Source organism: Lichenostomus cassidix, chromosome Z (genome assembly GCF_008360975.1).
Source record: "Lichenostomus cassidix isolate B80296 chromosome Z, HeHo_3.0, whole genome shotgun sequence".
Classification (NCBI taxonomy): domain Eukaryota; kingdom Metazoa; phylum Chordata; class Aves; order Passeriformes; family Meliphagidae; genus Lichenostomus; species Lichenostomus cassidix.
The window spans coordinates 64,846,410-64,861,799 of record NC_139511.1 but is presented as its reverse complement, the minus strand read 5'-3'; the positions used below and the strand labels follow the sequence as shown (position 1 = coordinate 64,861,799).

Genomic DNA, 15,390 nt, shown 5'->3' with positions numbered 1-15,390 from the left:
AGGTTATGGACTGGAGGAATCTCAAACCTTTCCAGGACAGAAAGTTCCCATGGACCAATTTTTGTTCAGGCAGCAGTGTGACTCCTCCACCAAGGACTCTGCTTACTGCCACTACTGAGGTGGGTTACTATAAGATTTCTGCTTGGAAAAATGATCTGTCTTTGATAAATTTCTCCTGCAACTTCTCTGAGAACACAAGGTCTGAGATTTTTAAAAGAGTGTAGAAGTTCTATTTATCTCTGCAAAACCACTACATGACTTAGCTAAATTGTGTTTTTCAGAAGTGTCTGAGGTCCTGAGGAGCTTAAGGAGTCAGAGCAGGATCTTAAAAGCTGGTTGAGACATGATTTGGCTTCACTTGAACAGTCAGGAAACAAAGAAGGACCTATAAAGACACCCTGGCAGTAGCAAAGAAAGCTTATAAACTGCCTGTTATTGCACTTTACGACCACCGAGTCTTCTCTAACACCTACCTTAAAGATCAATCCCAGGTCAAAGGGAGAAAAAGAATCCAAGATTTGAATAAACGTAAAAAAGAAAGGGGGCAACAGAACACAAATCCTGAAGGACTAGTACTTTAGATGATGGCAAACTATTTTGAGCGGACATCAGATGCACTAGATGAGAATTAACTGAATGATGAATTGGTAATCGAGTAAACAAATGAAAGACCAATATCTTTTAATACATTGTGCCAAGAAAATGGCTTATTTGACCACATTGTAACTACAGCTCTTTCTTCTCCCGCTTGTCCCTTTTAATCACATAATATACAAGTAAATAAACCTTGTAAATAATATGTGTCTACACCTTTGTAAAAATAAATAGCCAAATAAAGATGCTTCTTTGAGCTGCAACACAAACTCAACCCTTTTAACAAGCAGAGAGCCCAAAAGGGAAAATTACTCTTGTGTAGAATGCTCTCACTGTGGGAAAAGCTTGAATGAGAGATAGCAAGTCCTTGAAGCATCAGCTCACAAGATCTACTTTCATTAGAGACCTGGTAAAATCACAGTCTTCAAGTTCTCTCTGCTGCATGGACAGTAATTTGCTTTAGAAGCTGGCAGAGAGAAGTTTCAAGGTAAATTAGCATCAGGTTTTGTTCACCTTAACAAACAGGTGTTATGAGCTCTAGCAGGCAGCCAGCTGCTTCAGTTCAGCCATCAAGCAGCTGCTTTTGACAAACCCACTTGCTGAAAAAGGGAGGCTCCTTGAGGCACTGATAGGGAATCCAATCAGAGGGGAAAGTTACTCTCAGGAGAGAGTAATGGAGAGTCAAGCTTGGGCTGATAGTAAAACCGAGAGAAAAAAAACACTAAAGAAAAGATTAGGAAAAGCAGAGATATTCTAGAATCAGAGAATCATTTAGGTTGGAAAAGACCTCCACGGTCATCAACTCCAACCTTTAACCAAACGCCACCTCTAACACAGGACTAAGTGCCACATCCAGCTGTTTCTTGAACACTTCAGGGACAGCGACTCCATCACCTCTGTGGGCAGCCCGTTCCAGGTTTAATCAGCTTTTCAATGAAAAAATTCTTCCTGATGTCCAACTGGAACCTCCCGTGGCACAACTTGAGGCCATTTCCCCTTGTCCTGTCACTTGTTACCTGGGATCCCCATCTGGTTACACCCTCCTTTCAGGGAGCTGTTGAGTGTTCAGGTCACTCCTGAGCCTCCTTTTCTCCAGGATAAACACCCCCAGCTCCCTCAGCTGCTTCTCACAGAATTTATGTTCCAGACTCTTCCCCAGCTCTGTTGCCCTTCTCTGGACACTCCAGCACCTCCAACATTCCTACTGAATTAAGGGGCCCATAAATGGACACAGAACTTAAGGTGTGGCCTCACCAGTGCTGAGCACAGGAATATGGTCACTGCCCTAGTCCTCCTGGCTACACTATTGCTGAAGTCGCCAAACAACAAGAGAAGAAACAGAGAAGACCAGGGCACAAAGTCAGGAGTGTTCCTACAGCAGCTTTTTCCTCCAAGATCAGAAGGCATTTCTTACCATCAGCTTTCCACTGGCTTCATGTTACTGCTCTGAGGGCAAGACAAAGCAAGACCCACTGTGAGAAAGCTGCAGGTCTTATTCAGAGATTAACAAGGACAGCAGCTCTGACCAGGCTTCTTCCCTGTCCACTGCCCCAAGGCAGCCACCCCATACACACACCTGAAATCTCACCTTGTAGGTGACACTTACAAAGCACCTGACAGCATCTCATTTCCTAAGTAATTAAACTGTTGAATGCATTAAGCATTTCCACAGAATAAACCAGTTACGTTCTCAGGAAATTCATACTTCTCTGAAGCTAGAAATCCCCTTCCATACATAAAGACAATAGGGGAAACTGGGACATAACAGACTTTGGCTGCCTGAAGTGCTTGAAGCCCGGCTGAGGCAGAGCTAAGGCTTTGATGAAAACCTTAAAAAAAATTCTGTTTCCCAAACTGGTGAATGCTGCAGCCTCAGGAAAAACTGGAAATTACTGAGCAAATGAAAAAAAAATCCTTTAGGTATTGCATGCATGTGATACACAGTAACCACCTGCAGCTCAGAGCATGAAAGGGTGCTTTATTTTGTTACAGTACAGATTCAGTCCAGTTCACAGAGAACACATCAGGTAATACGAATCTTCACTTTGTAGGAGAAATGGGCATGAACACATGAGCACTCAGTCAGCAGCCTTTTACCGCCACTTATGCAAATTTTGCCTCAAAAGCATCCTTTATGGTACAAAGGTTTCACTACCATTCCACATAACAGCACTGTAACACCAACTCTAGAAACACAGGAGAGGAGGATGGAAATCTCAAGGACTGTGAAAATATGTGTGTGTGTGTGTGTGTGTGTGTGTGTATATTTATACACACTGCTTGGTGATTTAACTTTCAAAATCCTGGTTTTGACTTGAAAGTTTGTTTTAAAAGAATGTGTCCCTGAATAATACATGTTCTTCCTTGAGGCACATGTTCAAGTTCAGGCTTTGGATAAAAGTTTTCACTTGAAGCAGCCATTGAGAGCTGAGGATTTGGAGCAGACATAACTGTCTGGAAACCAGGTGGGTCCCCATGAGCTGCAGTAGCAGCCAACAGGTAAAAGGGTACCTGGATCTCATCAAAGCAGTTGCCCATGTTTAACCATTTTATTAGACCCTGAAATAGCATTGGAGGCAACGATGTCAGCTAAATCAGCTCCTGTTAACCTACCAAACTCACTTTCCTGGAGGCTTTGGGCTTTTTGAAGCACAATTTTAGGACTCAAGACTCCAAAACCTCATCTATTTCCCTGAACATCCAGTGGTCCAGCAAAAGACACTGCTGCTCTTCACAAACCCTTCCTTACTTACATCCAATTTCTTTGACATGTCCAGCACAGACTCTCCCCATCACGGTCAGAGGTCCTATCTAAGCAAAAATAAATACTGTGTGCAGTTATCTTCTGTGTGGTAAAAAAAAAAATATCAAAGAACCCCAAATCATCTTTTGAGGGGGGGATTAAAGGATGACTTCTTTTAAACCATACAGGCTGTAAGAGTGATAAAACTCCAATATCCCCAATATGAAACCAGCAGGAAAATGGAAAATACTCATAGAATGAAGAAGAGAGGCCAGAAAAAGGACTGTGAAAGACACTTTCAGTCTGAAGCATGTTTCAAGTAGCTTAGACTTTCAAAGCAATTTTAAAAGTTTTGTGCACATAACTTGCTCCTGCATACTCCACCATTTTTCTGACCTTTCCGCCTAATTACTTTTTCCTCCTCTCAAAGAGCAACAGAAAATGAGAAAACAGATCACAGGAGAGAGACAATGAAAGCTGTAAGCTGCATGTACTACCAAGTGTACAGAAAGTACTCCACAAGCTGTCAAATGTAAGAGCAACACAGCAATTTTCATTTTTCTTCCACTTAAAAGCAATCACAGCTTGAAATGTTTAAAAGACAATGTCCCAAGTTCATGCCCAAGCTCCTCAAAGTTTTAAACACAGCATCTTACAAGTGAGAGAAGAGAACACTGTTTGTCTTTTTATTTGTAAACCAGAGATTGAAATACCTTACAATATACTTTTAATTTCATTTGTCTAAAGAAACAGCATTAAGAACTGAAAGAACAGTGTGCCATTAAATGTTAAGGACCGTATTTTTAAAAACCTTTCTTAAAAAAGGTTATAGAGGTATGATGAATTTAAGTCATATTTTAAAGTCAACTACTTAATCATCTCAGTGATTGAAAATGAAGTGCAAAATTGGAAGTCCAGTCACAGATGAGACTGAAGAGCTGTGCTCAAGACTGAAGAGGTCTACCTAGGGTAGGCACAGCTGCACACTCCCCAAATTAACTCAGCCTGTCCCAGCCACAAATCCTGCAGATCTGAGCAACACCACTGATTAAGTCAGCTTGAACTACTTAATATAAATTCTCCCTTTCTAATAAGAAGGATATTAACTAAAGCTTTCAGTTAGGCAATAAAACCTTTCTAATTAGCAACAAAAAATAAAAGTGACATGCTTACTCTGTTTCAGGCACTTTCAAGATCATAGTTTATTTACTGTAGGTAAAAAGCTAGTATACAGATTAAGGGATCTCTTAAATTTCAACTCTACAGTTATACACCATCTAGTATTCTTGCTCTGAATATTAACCAAAAGGTTTCTAACACCTGTAAGCCCCACTATAAATCTGCATTGTTATGAGGAAAGAAATATAGAAATCAATGCTTAATTTTTTCAATGCATAATATTTACATTGTGAAACCAATGGGAAATAACAAGCAGTGGCAAAGAGGCAATAAATTTTAAAAAGCCAGAGTTTTATATAGGTTTTGGGTTTTTTTACAATAGTGTGCTAATCAGCATAATTGTATATATAAAAATTAAAATATAGCAGAGCATCCCATTACAGAAATCTGAGTTGTCTGAACTGCTGCCATTACTTGCTTGCCATTTACATGCAACACCTGCTAGGACTGACTTTTTGTTTTTAAAGTGTAAAACAGTTCAAGGTTTAAGAGACAAACATTAATTTGTGCACAAAACTGAAAACTGCACTCAAGAACTGTACTGGTCATGAGCCTCTCCCACAGAGAAGAGGAGGGAGAGAAGAAAGTACCAATGATAGAAAGCGGTTTCTTTCCATTCACTAATTTTCAAAGGCAATGCATAGACTGAGAATACCTGGATGGCAAATTCCAGAGACTCTGGAAACAAACAGCTTTCACACACAGGACCTCTGCAGGAGGCCTTTCATTGCATCAGATGGCAATGGCTGACAGCAAATAAGGGGCACCAGGTGTACAAGTAAGTAGATCTTGCAAAATACTAAGATGGGGCAGTTGTTAATATACAATTTGAACTATATATACAATATAATGGAATGTATCCCCTCCCGAAACAGGTTTATGAAACAATTGGACCTTTCTATACTAGCCTTGTGACTCAGCTATCATTCTAATGAAAATATAAGTACACAAGAGACTTGCATGAGAATTAAAATTTACGGGTCAATTTACAGGAACTATTGACAAAGCTTCTTACTGGCATGTCTGCTTTTTAAGTAATTTTGTTAGATATAATTGAAAACATCTGTGTATAAAATGTCCTGACAGACACTTCAACATGGAGCTTTGGTGACAAACCACTTCAATAACAATGAGGTGAAAAATTAAACAAAGTATTTAAGGTAACTCAAACTGAATAGGAAATGGAATGCCAATATGGCAGTTAACCCTTTTTCTGTAGTTTTAAACAGGAAAGTCTCTTGTACCAGCAGAATCCTGTATACAGGTAGAGAAGTAGGGAACACATCACTTATAATCCCCATTACACAAAAGCCGATTCATCATGTGAGAAGGTACAAATTACAGAAAACATGAATAGTCAATAAAAGAGAAACAACTGGTTTACATGAAAGAAGAGAGAACATTTCAGTCTGAATGCAGTTACTTTGTGAAAGCTGCTACAACAGCCCACAGAACCTCATTCGTGTTGGTTTTCATACATTCAACCTCAGGGTCTAAATCCAGAAGCTGCCGCACTCTCTTTGTGGCTAAATCATACTGCTCATCCAGGAGGGGAGCAAAAGCGTTCTCCAGGACATCTGAGGCGTGGGCTAAATACACGAGCGCCAGCAAGCGCTTGTCCATGCGGTGGGGGTCGTTCACCCACTTGTCAAGAACTGCCTCCTGAACCTTCTTGATGAGGCGCTGTTTGATGTTGTTGTTGGTGAGAGGGTGTGTAGTCATGTCAAAAAGGAGGAAGTTCTGTTTCTCTGTTGTCAGTACACCTTTCTCCACTAGGTTTTTAGCTAACCGCTCACGGACATTTCGTAGCTGGTAGTGCAACTTCAGTGGGTTCCATGTTTCACCTAAAAAAGCAAGAAAACCACACAACAGTCGGAAAAAGTTTAAGCTGTACTGTTGCTGTGATTTTTTTCCCCCTCTGTGGTGCAGAATGAGCTGTCAAAATCATACAGCTGACTGCAAGATACTGTGCTCCTGTCAGCATTTCTCTGATCCCTGGCACAGAGGCAGAGACCAGGAGAACCTCCTTGGAGGAGCTCTGAGGTACATTTAAAAGTTTGGATGAAATGATAGCTAAGCCACACCTTGATTACAGATATGACAAATAAACAAAAACCTTGTCTTGTAAAACAAAAACCAAACCAGTTATGCAGAATGAAATTACTTATAGTAACAATAAAGTAAAATCAAGCACATTCTACAGCCTTTGTGCATTTTTCTGAGTCCAGCCTATTACCATTTCAGAGACTGGAAGAAGTGTTACTGCCTTTGTTCTGCCACACAGACAAGCTAATGCACACCTACTCAGTGCATTTCTTTGTTTCTCCAGGTTTCAGCTCTTCTCCCCTTCCTGCCTCCACCATGAAACAGTGTGCACAGGTGTGCATGCATGAAGCACATCTTGGGCAGGGCCTTTTATGTTTCTATATAAATTATTTCTAATTATTTTTGTTATGGCAGGAGAACTGGGCTCTTGAGAGGGCATGACTGTGTGTGCACAGAGGAGGAAAGTGATAAAGCACAAAATCAACAGCTCCTGATAAAGCTAAAACAGTTCAGCAATGAGAATTCTACCTTTGCTTAAGAGCTTACTTAACAAGCTAAAAATTTTAATTCCAGCTTGCTTAAGTATTTATCATAAGTATTAAAATCCCCTTCTGATGTAAAAGACTGCATTTTAAGGGGCAAGAAAAGGAATAGCATTAAATATTTCTAAGATATATGGAGGTCTTCCATAAATGGTAAGAGATTTTCTGAAACAAGCTTTTAAAAAATTTGTTGGTTAACATAAAATAATAAAAACAATAATAATAAGCCACAGGTGACTTTGAGGCTTCTCCCACTGTGATGCACGGTGACACACACTGTATCCAAGTAACAGCCAAAATAAGTAAACAGATGAAGTGACTCCAGCTGCAGAGTGTAAGGCAAAGAACTCAACCAGGCCTGAACTACACAAGTCCTTATAGGCCTCACATGTCACCAAACTCAATTCCCCAGTTTAATCATGAATGGAACTATCACACAAACACAAAAAAGTCTTTTCCTTTTTACCTTTCACGAGGCAAAGGCTATTTACTAAGATTTTTGTGCAGCTGCCATGTGGAAGAAAGTCAGTGTTGTGGTGACACCTTGTGACCAAGCTCCTCAATTACACAGACACTTGAAGACACAGAGAGATGTTTGCTACAGCTACAGGAAATCTGATCCAAACTTCTGTATTCCCTACCCCTGCTTTCCTTGGAGGGTACTTTATAAGCATCAGCCTGGCAAACATCACCTTACATATTCATACACTTATTTCCATGATGGCTTTGAACTCACATGTACTGCAACTTCAAGCAGCATTCTCTGCATTGCTGCTAATTACAGATAGAGTAGCTATTTTCCAGGGTAGACCTGGTCCCCAGAGCAAAATTCTAACAGAATTTATGAATTTATTAAATGAAACAAAACAAAGCAAACCCAACACAAACCAACCAACCAAAAAAATCCACAACCCTACCTCCTCTCCCAACCCCACTAACATATTTTTTCCTCATGACAAATCTTTACACCATGGGAAATGCAAAGAACACTAATGCCCCCCAAATAATTAGTAACTAATATACATATGTTAGTAAAAAGGCTTGATTCAAGCCTTAGCCACAGCACTGATGATAACTACTTTCCCCGAGCCAAAGTTCAGCAGGGTCACGAAAATCTTTGCTTAGCTCAAAGAAAACCTACAACACTTGTTCATTCATTAGCTGACCTTTTTGAGCCAAGTCCTAACTTGATGTGCATTGCACGGGGAGAGAAGGTGAAATGTCAGCACAAATTATGTATTTGGGACAAGAAAAATGAATTGTTTTTGTAGGCTGTAAGAGGGAAGGGGAGCTGAGAGAGAACCGAACTGCACGGCTCTGCAGCAGCCATGCCCCCTCCTGACACAGGCTGCTTTGTAGTCTGGTTTCCCCCCTGCCTGACAGCCAAGGAGCAGGAGAGGACAGACAGCAAGGACCTGAGAATGAACTGGTGTGCAAGGAAGGCTGTTTAAGGTGGCGCAGGACAAACTGGAAGAAAAAAGAAAACAAGAAAGAAGAAAAAGGCAAAGGGATTTTGCTCGTTTCTGCAGCTCATCAGCTGTAAGAAGTAAGTGATTTTACACAGGCAACTTCCAAATCTTGTTAACCCTGACCTCCTGGTCACACTGTTGACAAAACAGGGTTTTTTCCTGAGCTGCTTGCACAACTCAACTTCAGCTCTGATCTACCCCAAGGAAGTTGCATTTTATGTGTTTTGTGAAAACAGATGAATGCTGGTGGATCAATTCTGTCTGCAATTCAGCCTGGAGAGGAGAAGGCTCTAAGGAAACTTTGCTGTAGCCTTTCTGTACTTAAAAGGGGACTGTTAGAAAGATGGGGTCAGACATTTTAGCAGAGCCTACAACACGGAGTAATGGTTTTAAAGTGAAGGAGAGTTGGCTGAGATTAGATACAAGGAAGAAGTTTTTTACAATGAGACACTAGAACAGGCTGTCCAGAGAGGTGGTGGATGCCCCAGCCCCAGAAACATCCTGGCTGGACAGGGCTCTGAGCAACCTAGTCTAGTGGAGGGTGTCCCCGCTGATTGCAGAGGGGCTGGACTAGATGGCCTGTAAAAGTACCTTCCAAACAAGAATATTATTCATAATTGTATGATAATTGACATTTCATTTTTTCACAGCTATTTAATAATTTTACAGGGAGAGCCGTGTGCAAAGTACTCATCTTGAAGACTGTTTTGATCAACAAGAAGTATCTAACATTTTAGAACATTTATTACATCTCTTCAGTTAATGGAAAAATAGAACTCCTGATGCTTTACTGTTTCTTTATGGTTAATGACCAGATAATCAAGTTTTACATGTGAGTTCTTCACCTCCTTTCTTTATTTAAAGATCTGAATACTCAATCCACACACTCAGCTCCAAACTTCCACTAACCCTCATTTCCAAACACAGAGAAAGGCAGTCACATCTCCAGGGTGCAGTCCTGATTTACTTCAGAGTCAGTGAAAGGCATCTCTTCCACTGAGCTGAGATGTCCTCTGACACTTCCATACAGATCCTTTCTGTACCAAGTTAAGTCAAAAGCAACAGTTACTCATATTTGATTAAAGGCTACAATCAACAAGAGACTACCCTAGAGGACAGACTAATTAACTTTTTTGCATATTTTCTCTCCAAAAATCTTACAATATAATCTCTAGTGATGCCAGATAATTAGCTTTATTTGGATAAAAAAAGCAAATACGTTATGTCCAAGGCTCACCACTAAGCAGTTCAATCCAATTTTGTACTGTTTCAGGAGGCTGGGTCTCTTTTATGTGTTTCAGAGCTTCATCAAGCAGAACATCCCCTGTAGGAGCATCTGACTTGCAAATCACCTAAGATTGAATAAAACATAGTCAGTATTTTGACATAATTCATATATGACAAACACACCCACCAATAAAAAGCTACCTGTTATGAAAACCAAAAATATTTGCTTAAAATAAGGAAATCCCTTTTAAGAATATGCAACTTTAAAAAACCCAAACCTTTGTTATTAAAAAAACCAAAACTTGCCAGGTCCTTTGCTACCTTCCCAAAACAAAGTACACTGCACTAAATTGGCCTCTGAATACACTCAATTTTACTCCTTCAAGTCAATTCATTCCAAATATGGAGTTAAACAACTAGGTTGCAGGAAAATAACAAAAAACAATTAAAAACTGAAAAGGTATAAAACCTAAAGTTGTTTTCAATGTATTAATGATAAAAATAGGATAAAAAGGATAAAGACAGGTTCATGACAACATCTGCAAGTTTTACAGCTCTGAAGAACACACTGCTGGGTAACACTGCTTCACTTAATAATAGTTAAACCACATGTATTAGGGGAAAATACATATGTACTAATAAATCCCTTAACATGCAACAATAAATGCAATACCATTGAAGTCTGTTATTTAATAACTTCTAAAATAATTTGAGTTATTCACTCAGGAAAGCACAACAAAAAAAATTATTCAGAGTAACATAACAAAATTTGAGGATTTGAGTAACTCCTTGTTTACCAGTAAAAGTGGCTACAGGAACCATGTACAAATACAACTTTTTTTTCTGGATAAAAAATCAAGAGCACCACATGAAAACTTACAGATTAAACTAATTCAAGACAGAATGTTTGAATAATATCTTTATTTATACAAGAATTACTACAGTTGTTAATAATAATAGTAGTTATTATTGTTATTATTATACCTGAAAATTTACATAGTTTTACAAGTTAGCACTTTATAAGCATCAGGTAAAAGGTCACAGGCAATTGACAGAAAAATGAATACACCAACACAATTCCATATATCTATATATTTATGTGAATATGAACACCAGGAAGTGAAAGCTCTTATTTTTCCTAACACTTCAGGGTAGTCAGAAAGGTGTCCTGGAAATGTCCTACTGAAATATATCCCAAGTTTATTTCTCTTCCATAGTTCTAATAATCCGTACTACAAACAACAGAGTGCAATGCTTTTCCATAGGGTCTGTTGATGACATTGAAATGAGCTGCAATGAGCTGAAATGAGCTGCAATGTTGACAGCTTCAACCCAATGGTAAGCCAACTTCAAAAGACGATCCCCAGCTGGTGTGCAAAAGTGTACAAAATCTGTGAGATTAAATTAAAATTGCTCAGGAGATCTTTGTGAGTACCTAACAGGTTACACCTGGAATTGTATTTCCAATTTATATGGTCTACACAAAGCACAGAAACTAAGATTTTCAATAAAAATCAGCAAGAATGAACCAGTCCATAATGTCACAAGAAAAACAACAAAGTATATTTAGATAAATAGATATTTAGATAAACAGTGAGATTTTTTTTAAAAGGGGTAACAACCAGTAGTGTAGGGTGCCTACTTTGGGAAATAGGAAAATACCACCTTAGTCTGGGAGACTTCAACAGCCAAACTAAACATCCAGGGAGCTCCTGAACCACCTTCAATAGAGAATTTTAAGACTAAACATGTATTAGAAAGGACCCAGAGAAACTCCACTATCTGTTACTCCATCAAGATTAGATGGTCTCTTGAAATACTGCCCAGGTCTCCATTTTGGGAACATCACTCCAACACAGACTTTGGATATCTGCACTTTAATCCCAATGATCTCTATTTGAAACTAAACACACAACAATACCTATTCATCTTTCTGATTTACAAGCTTTCACGCAAAACAATTATTAACCACATATAATTATGTTGCACATCTTTCAGGTTTGTATCAAGATCCTGAATTTTTCTAAGTGTCTGTTCTTTCATTACACAGGAGTATCCTTCCAGATGCGATTTTAAGATGTTAGATTGCAGCTATTAACAGTCACCTTTCAGATATTCCTTCAATAATTAGCCCAAACACACCCAACTTACTCATCTTCCCTTCTTTTCAAAACTAATACTCCAGCCGTACTTCAGTTTCTTTCAAGTGCCCCGTGTTTGGTTTTACAGTAACCTCAGTTACACTGATCACTCCAACCTGCTGCAGTTGGTATCTTGCAGTTGGTACTCAACATCACACTTCAGCATGACAGATGTAAGATGGGAATTCATCTTTTTAACCTGATTTATTATTAGAAACAAACAAACAAAGCAAACCTCACTGAAGAGAACACAAATGCTTTTAAGGGTAGGATATAAGTAAAGATGTTTTTTAACTTTAGAAAATAGCTTTCCTTGACTATTTGTGGTTAAAATACTTTTTTTCTTACCACTGCAAAGAAGTTTAAGAATTCAGCATGAATATAGCACACCACAACAGTGCCTGCCTAAATGCACAGGCATTTAGAGGAAAGAGCTGTAAGGAGCACAGAGGCCTCGATTTAACTCAGTCAGGATCCACAAGCTCTCGTGAAAGCCACACTGCACAGTGATTTTGTTCCCAAGTTTACTTCTCTACAGCCAGGAATACTGCGCTGTTTTTCCACTTCTCTGCTACACTGAATACCCACAGCACTGTTCTTTCCCTCAAGATATCTTCTCCCTCAAATAAGTGCGTGTTGGCTCACACTTCCATAATATTTCTCTGCTGCTCCCCTTCCCAGGACATGGAAACAGGCAACAGCAGAAGCCCAGCCACCTCTGAATCTTCACAGATCTGCTCTTATCTTGGTGAACTTAGTGATGAATGCTTCTTGGCTACCTCTCTTCCGACTGGGAAATGAATCACCACGGAAGAATAAGCATTCACAAGGGGGACTTTCTTCCTCTCTTTAACAGAAGGACTAAGGTATAAAAGGGAGTGAAGATCCTGGTTCTTCGGAGATGCTGATCCTTAGCTTGACTGCAAAAAGAATTTATTTATTCCAATTTTTCAGCGATTGATCAGGTAGTAGATCTGCCTAGTGCTTATCTTCTAAGGAAATTTCAATTATAGAGAGTATTTAATTTACATTTTTCACAATTCAGCTTTGCAATTAAGCAAAGCTGAAGATTAAGCACTTCTTGAGCTGATTTTTAAACTTAATTTTCTAGTTTTAATACAAAAATTCACTCATGCATGAATTGCTCAGAATTGTTAGCAATAAAATACTGAAATAAATCTGCCAAGGATTTGTTGGGATTCCTTTTGCTTTTAATAGCTCCATCAATTTGGTTTACTCTCTTAGCCTGTAAGGCAATGTATGGTCCAATCTTCTACTCTCAATAACCACTTGCAAACCTCAACATTCATTTATTTGTTTCTAATTTTGATCCCAGTAGACAGAACTCCAAAATGATGCAACAAACTCTTAAGCCAAATTTCCAAGGATGTTGCAATGTGTAACACATCATACCCACTTACAAAGTTTCACTAAGGTCCATCAAGTCCTGGTCTACTCTTTCCTCAGTCTCATTTGGCTCTTTACAGCATTCAATCATGGATTTAATGCATCTTGATCCATTCTGAAGTTCTGTCTTAAAAGCTGCAAAATATTACCAGCAGAGATCAACCTGATTCAAGGATTTAAGTGGAGATCATTGTAGCTACCACTTTTTTAAGTTAATTGTATTATTTATAACCAGTCAGCTAGTTATAAAAATCTGTGCAACTGCCCAAAAAACTAGTTCTACCCTCTGCTTGTCCTCACCTTATCACTTGTGCCCCTCCTGATGACAAGATCAAGACAGTGGTTCAAGTAAAAACTAAACTGGTCAAAGTAAATTAGTTTTCAGCCAGTGAATCACAATCTTGGATGCACTATTAGACAGCTCTTTCCACTTATTAGGCACAGTATTTATTTCACAGCCAAGCCTAAGGGCAAGGAGAACAAAGTCTGCAGAAGCAGGACAAGGAGGACACTTGGCAGAACAGAGACACTTAAATCTGGCCAACACAGAAACAAGACTGAAACCTGGTGTTAAGAGAAAGCTTTAAGTAAGGTACAAAACAACATGAATCATTGTGTTGGTTTTGCACAGCCTGGTTTTGGGTAGCATGGGGGCCACAGAAGTGGCTTTGGTGAGAAGCTGCCAGAAGCTTCCACCATGTCCAGCAGAGCCAATCTCTGATGGCTCTGAAGATGGACATGCCACTGGCCAAGACTGGGCCAACTAGGGATGTTGGTTACACCTCTGTGATAACACATTTAAGAAGAAAACCGAAACCAAGAGGGACAGAGGGTATCTTTTTTCCTAGCCAGAGAAAGGAGAGGAGGTGAGAACACGTGAGGGAAACAACACGGAGACACAAAGGTCAGGGGAGAAGGTGGGGGAGGAGGTGCTCCAGGTGCTGAAGCTGAATTTCCTCTGCAGGCTGTGGTGAAGACCATGGTGGAGCAGCTGTAACCCTGCAGCCCATGGGGGGCCATGGGGGATGCAGAGATCCCCTCAGCCTGTGGGGGAGCTGCCCACACAGGAACAGGTGGATGCCTGGAGAAGGCTGTGATCCAGCGGGAGACCCAGCGGAGAGAAGAGACCCCTGATTCCAAGCCGGAGCAGCCTGTCCTTCCTGCACCCTGTGGATGAGTGACCCACACCACAGCAATTTTGGGAGGACTGTCTGCCCACAGGGGGACTCATGTTGCAGCAGTTTCAGGAGAAATGTTGCTCATGAGATGGACCCAAGCTGGAGAAGCTCATGGAGAACTGTCTCCTGTGGGAAAGGACCCCATGGTGCAGCAGGGGAAGGACTCCTCTCCCTGAGTGGCACAAGAAAATCTCAGGTGACAAACTGACCAAAACCCCCAACGCCTGTCTCCCTGCACTGTCGGTGGGAAGGAGGGAGGGGTGGGAGAAACAAGGGTCGTTTTAGGGCTTGTTTTACTTCTCATTATCCTCCTCTGACTTCATCAGTCATAAATTCACTTTGTACCTCTTAGCTGAACCTGTTTTGCCCTTGGAATGTTTTCACCCCATCCTTATCTCAACTCATGTCCTCTTCATTAAATTTATTTCTCTCCTCTGCCCAGCTGTGGCAGGGGAGAGAGCGAGTGAGTGGCTGTCGGGGGTGCCAAGCGTTTGGCTAGTGTCAAACCATGACACTCATTCACAAGAATGATTTCTAAATGTATGGAGGTGGTACAGTTAGGGATTTTATTTGCAGGGACGTACTTAAGCAGAGAACAACCTTCATTTAAATTTTAAATTAATGCCTATTTTTATGGAACACGCCTGCCTCTAAACAAAAAAGGATCTCAAATGCCTTACAACAGCAGAAGGAAGAAAACCTCTAAATTGCATAGATTTTAGATCACCTTAAACAAACACATCTGCCCAATCCCAAAACCACATGATAAAATGTAACAAAAAACACCCAGCCACGAACAAACAAAAACCAAACATAACCCAGACTTATAATTTTGCTTGTATTCTTTCATGAATATACATACAG

The 15,390-nt window shown here is 40.0% G+C and overlaps 1 protein-coding gene across 1 annotated transcript in view; it reads right to left on the bottom strand.

Annotated features, from left to right (window-relative positions):
- Positions 1–2,552: 2,552 nt before the first annotated feature.
- GOLPH3 (golgi phosphoprotein 3) overlaps positions 2,553–15,390 on the bottom strand; it is a 34,413-nt gene continuing 21,575 nt past the window's right edge. The window contains exons 3-4 of the mRNA XM_085043556.1: positions 9,811–9,925; positions 2,553–6,360 (exon numbers count right to left, since the gene is read on the bottom strand). Of these exons, the coding sequence (XP_084899682.1) occupies positions 5,936–6,360; positions 9,811–9,925 (540 nt within the window). The 3' untranslated portion in view covers positions 2,553–5,935. The remainder of the gene's footprint in view (positions 6,361–9,810; positions 9,926–15,390) is intronic.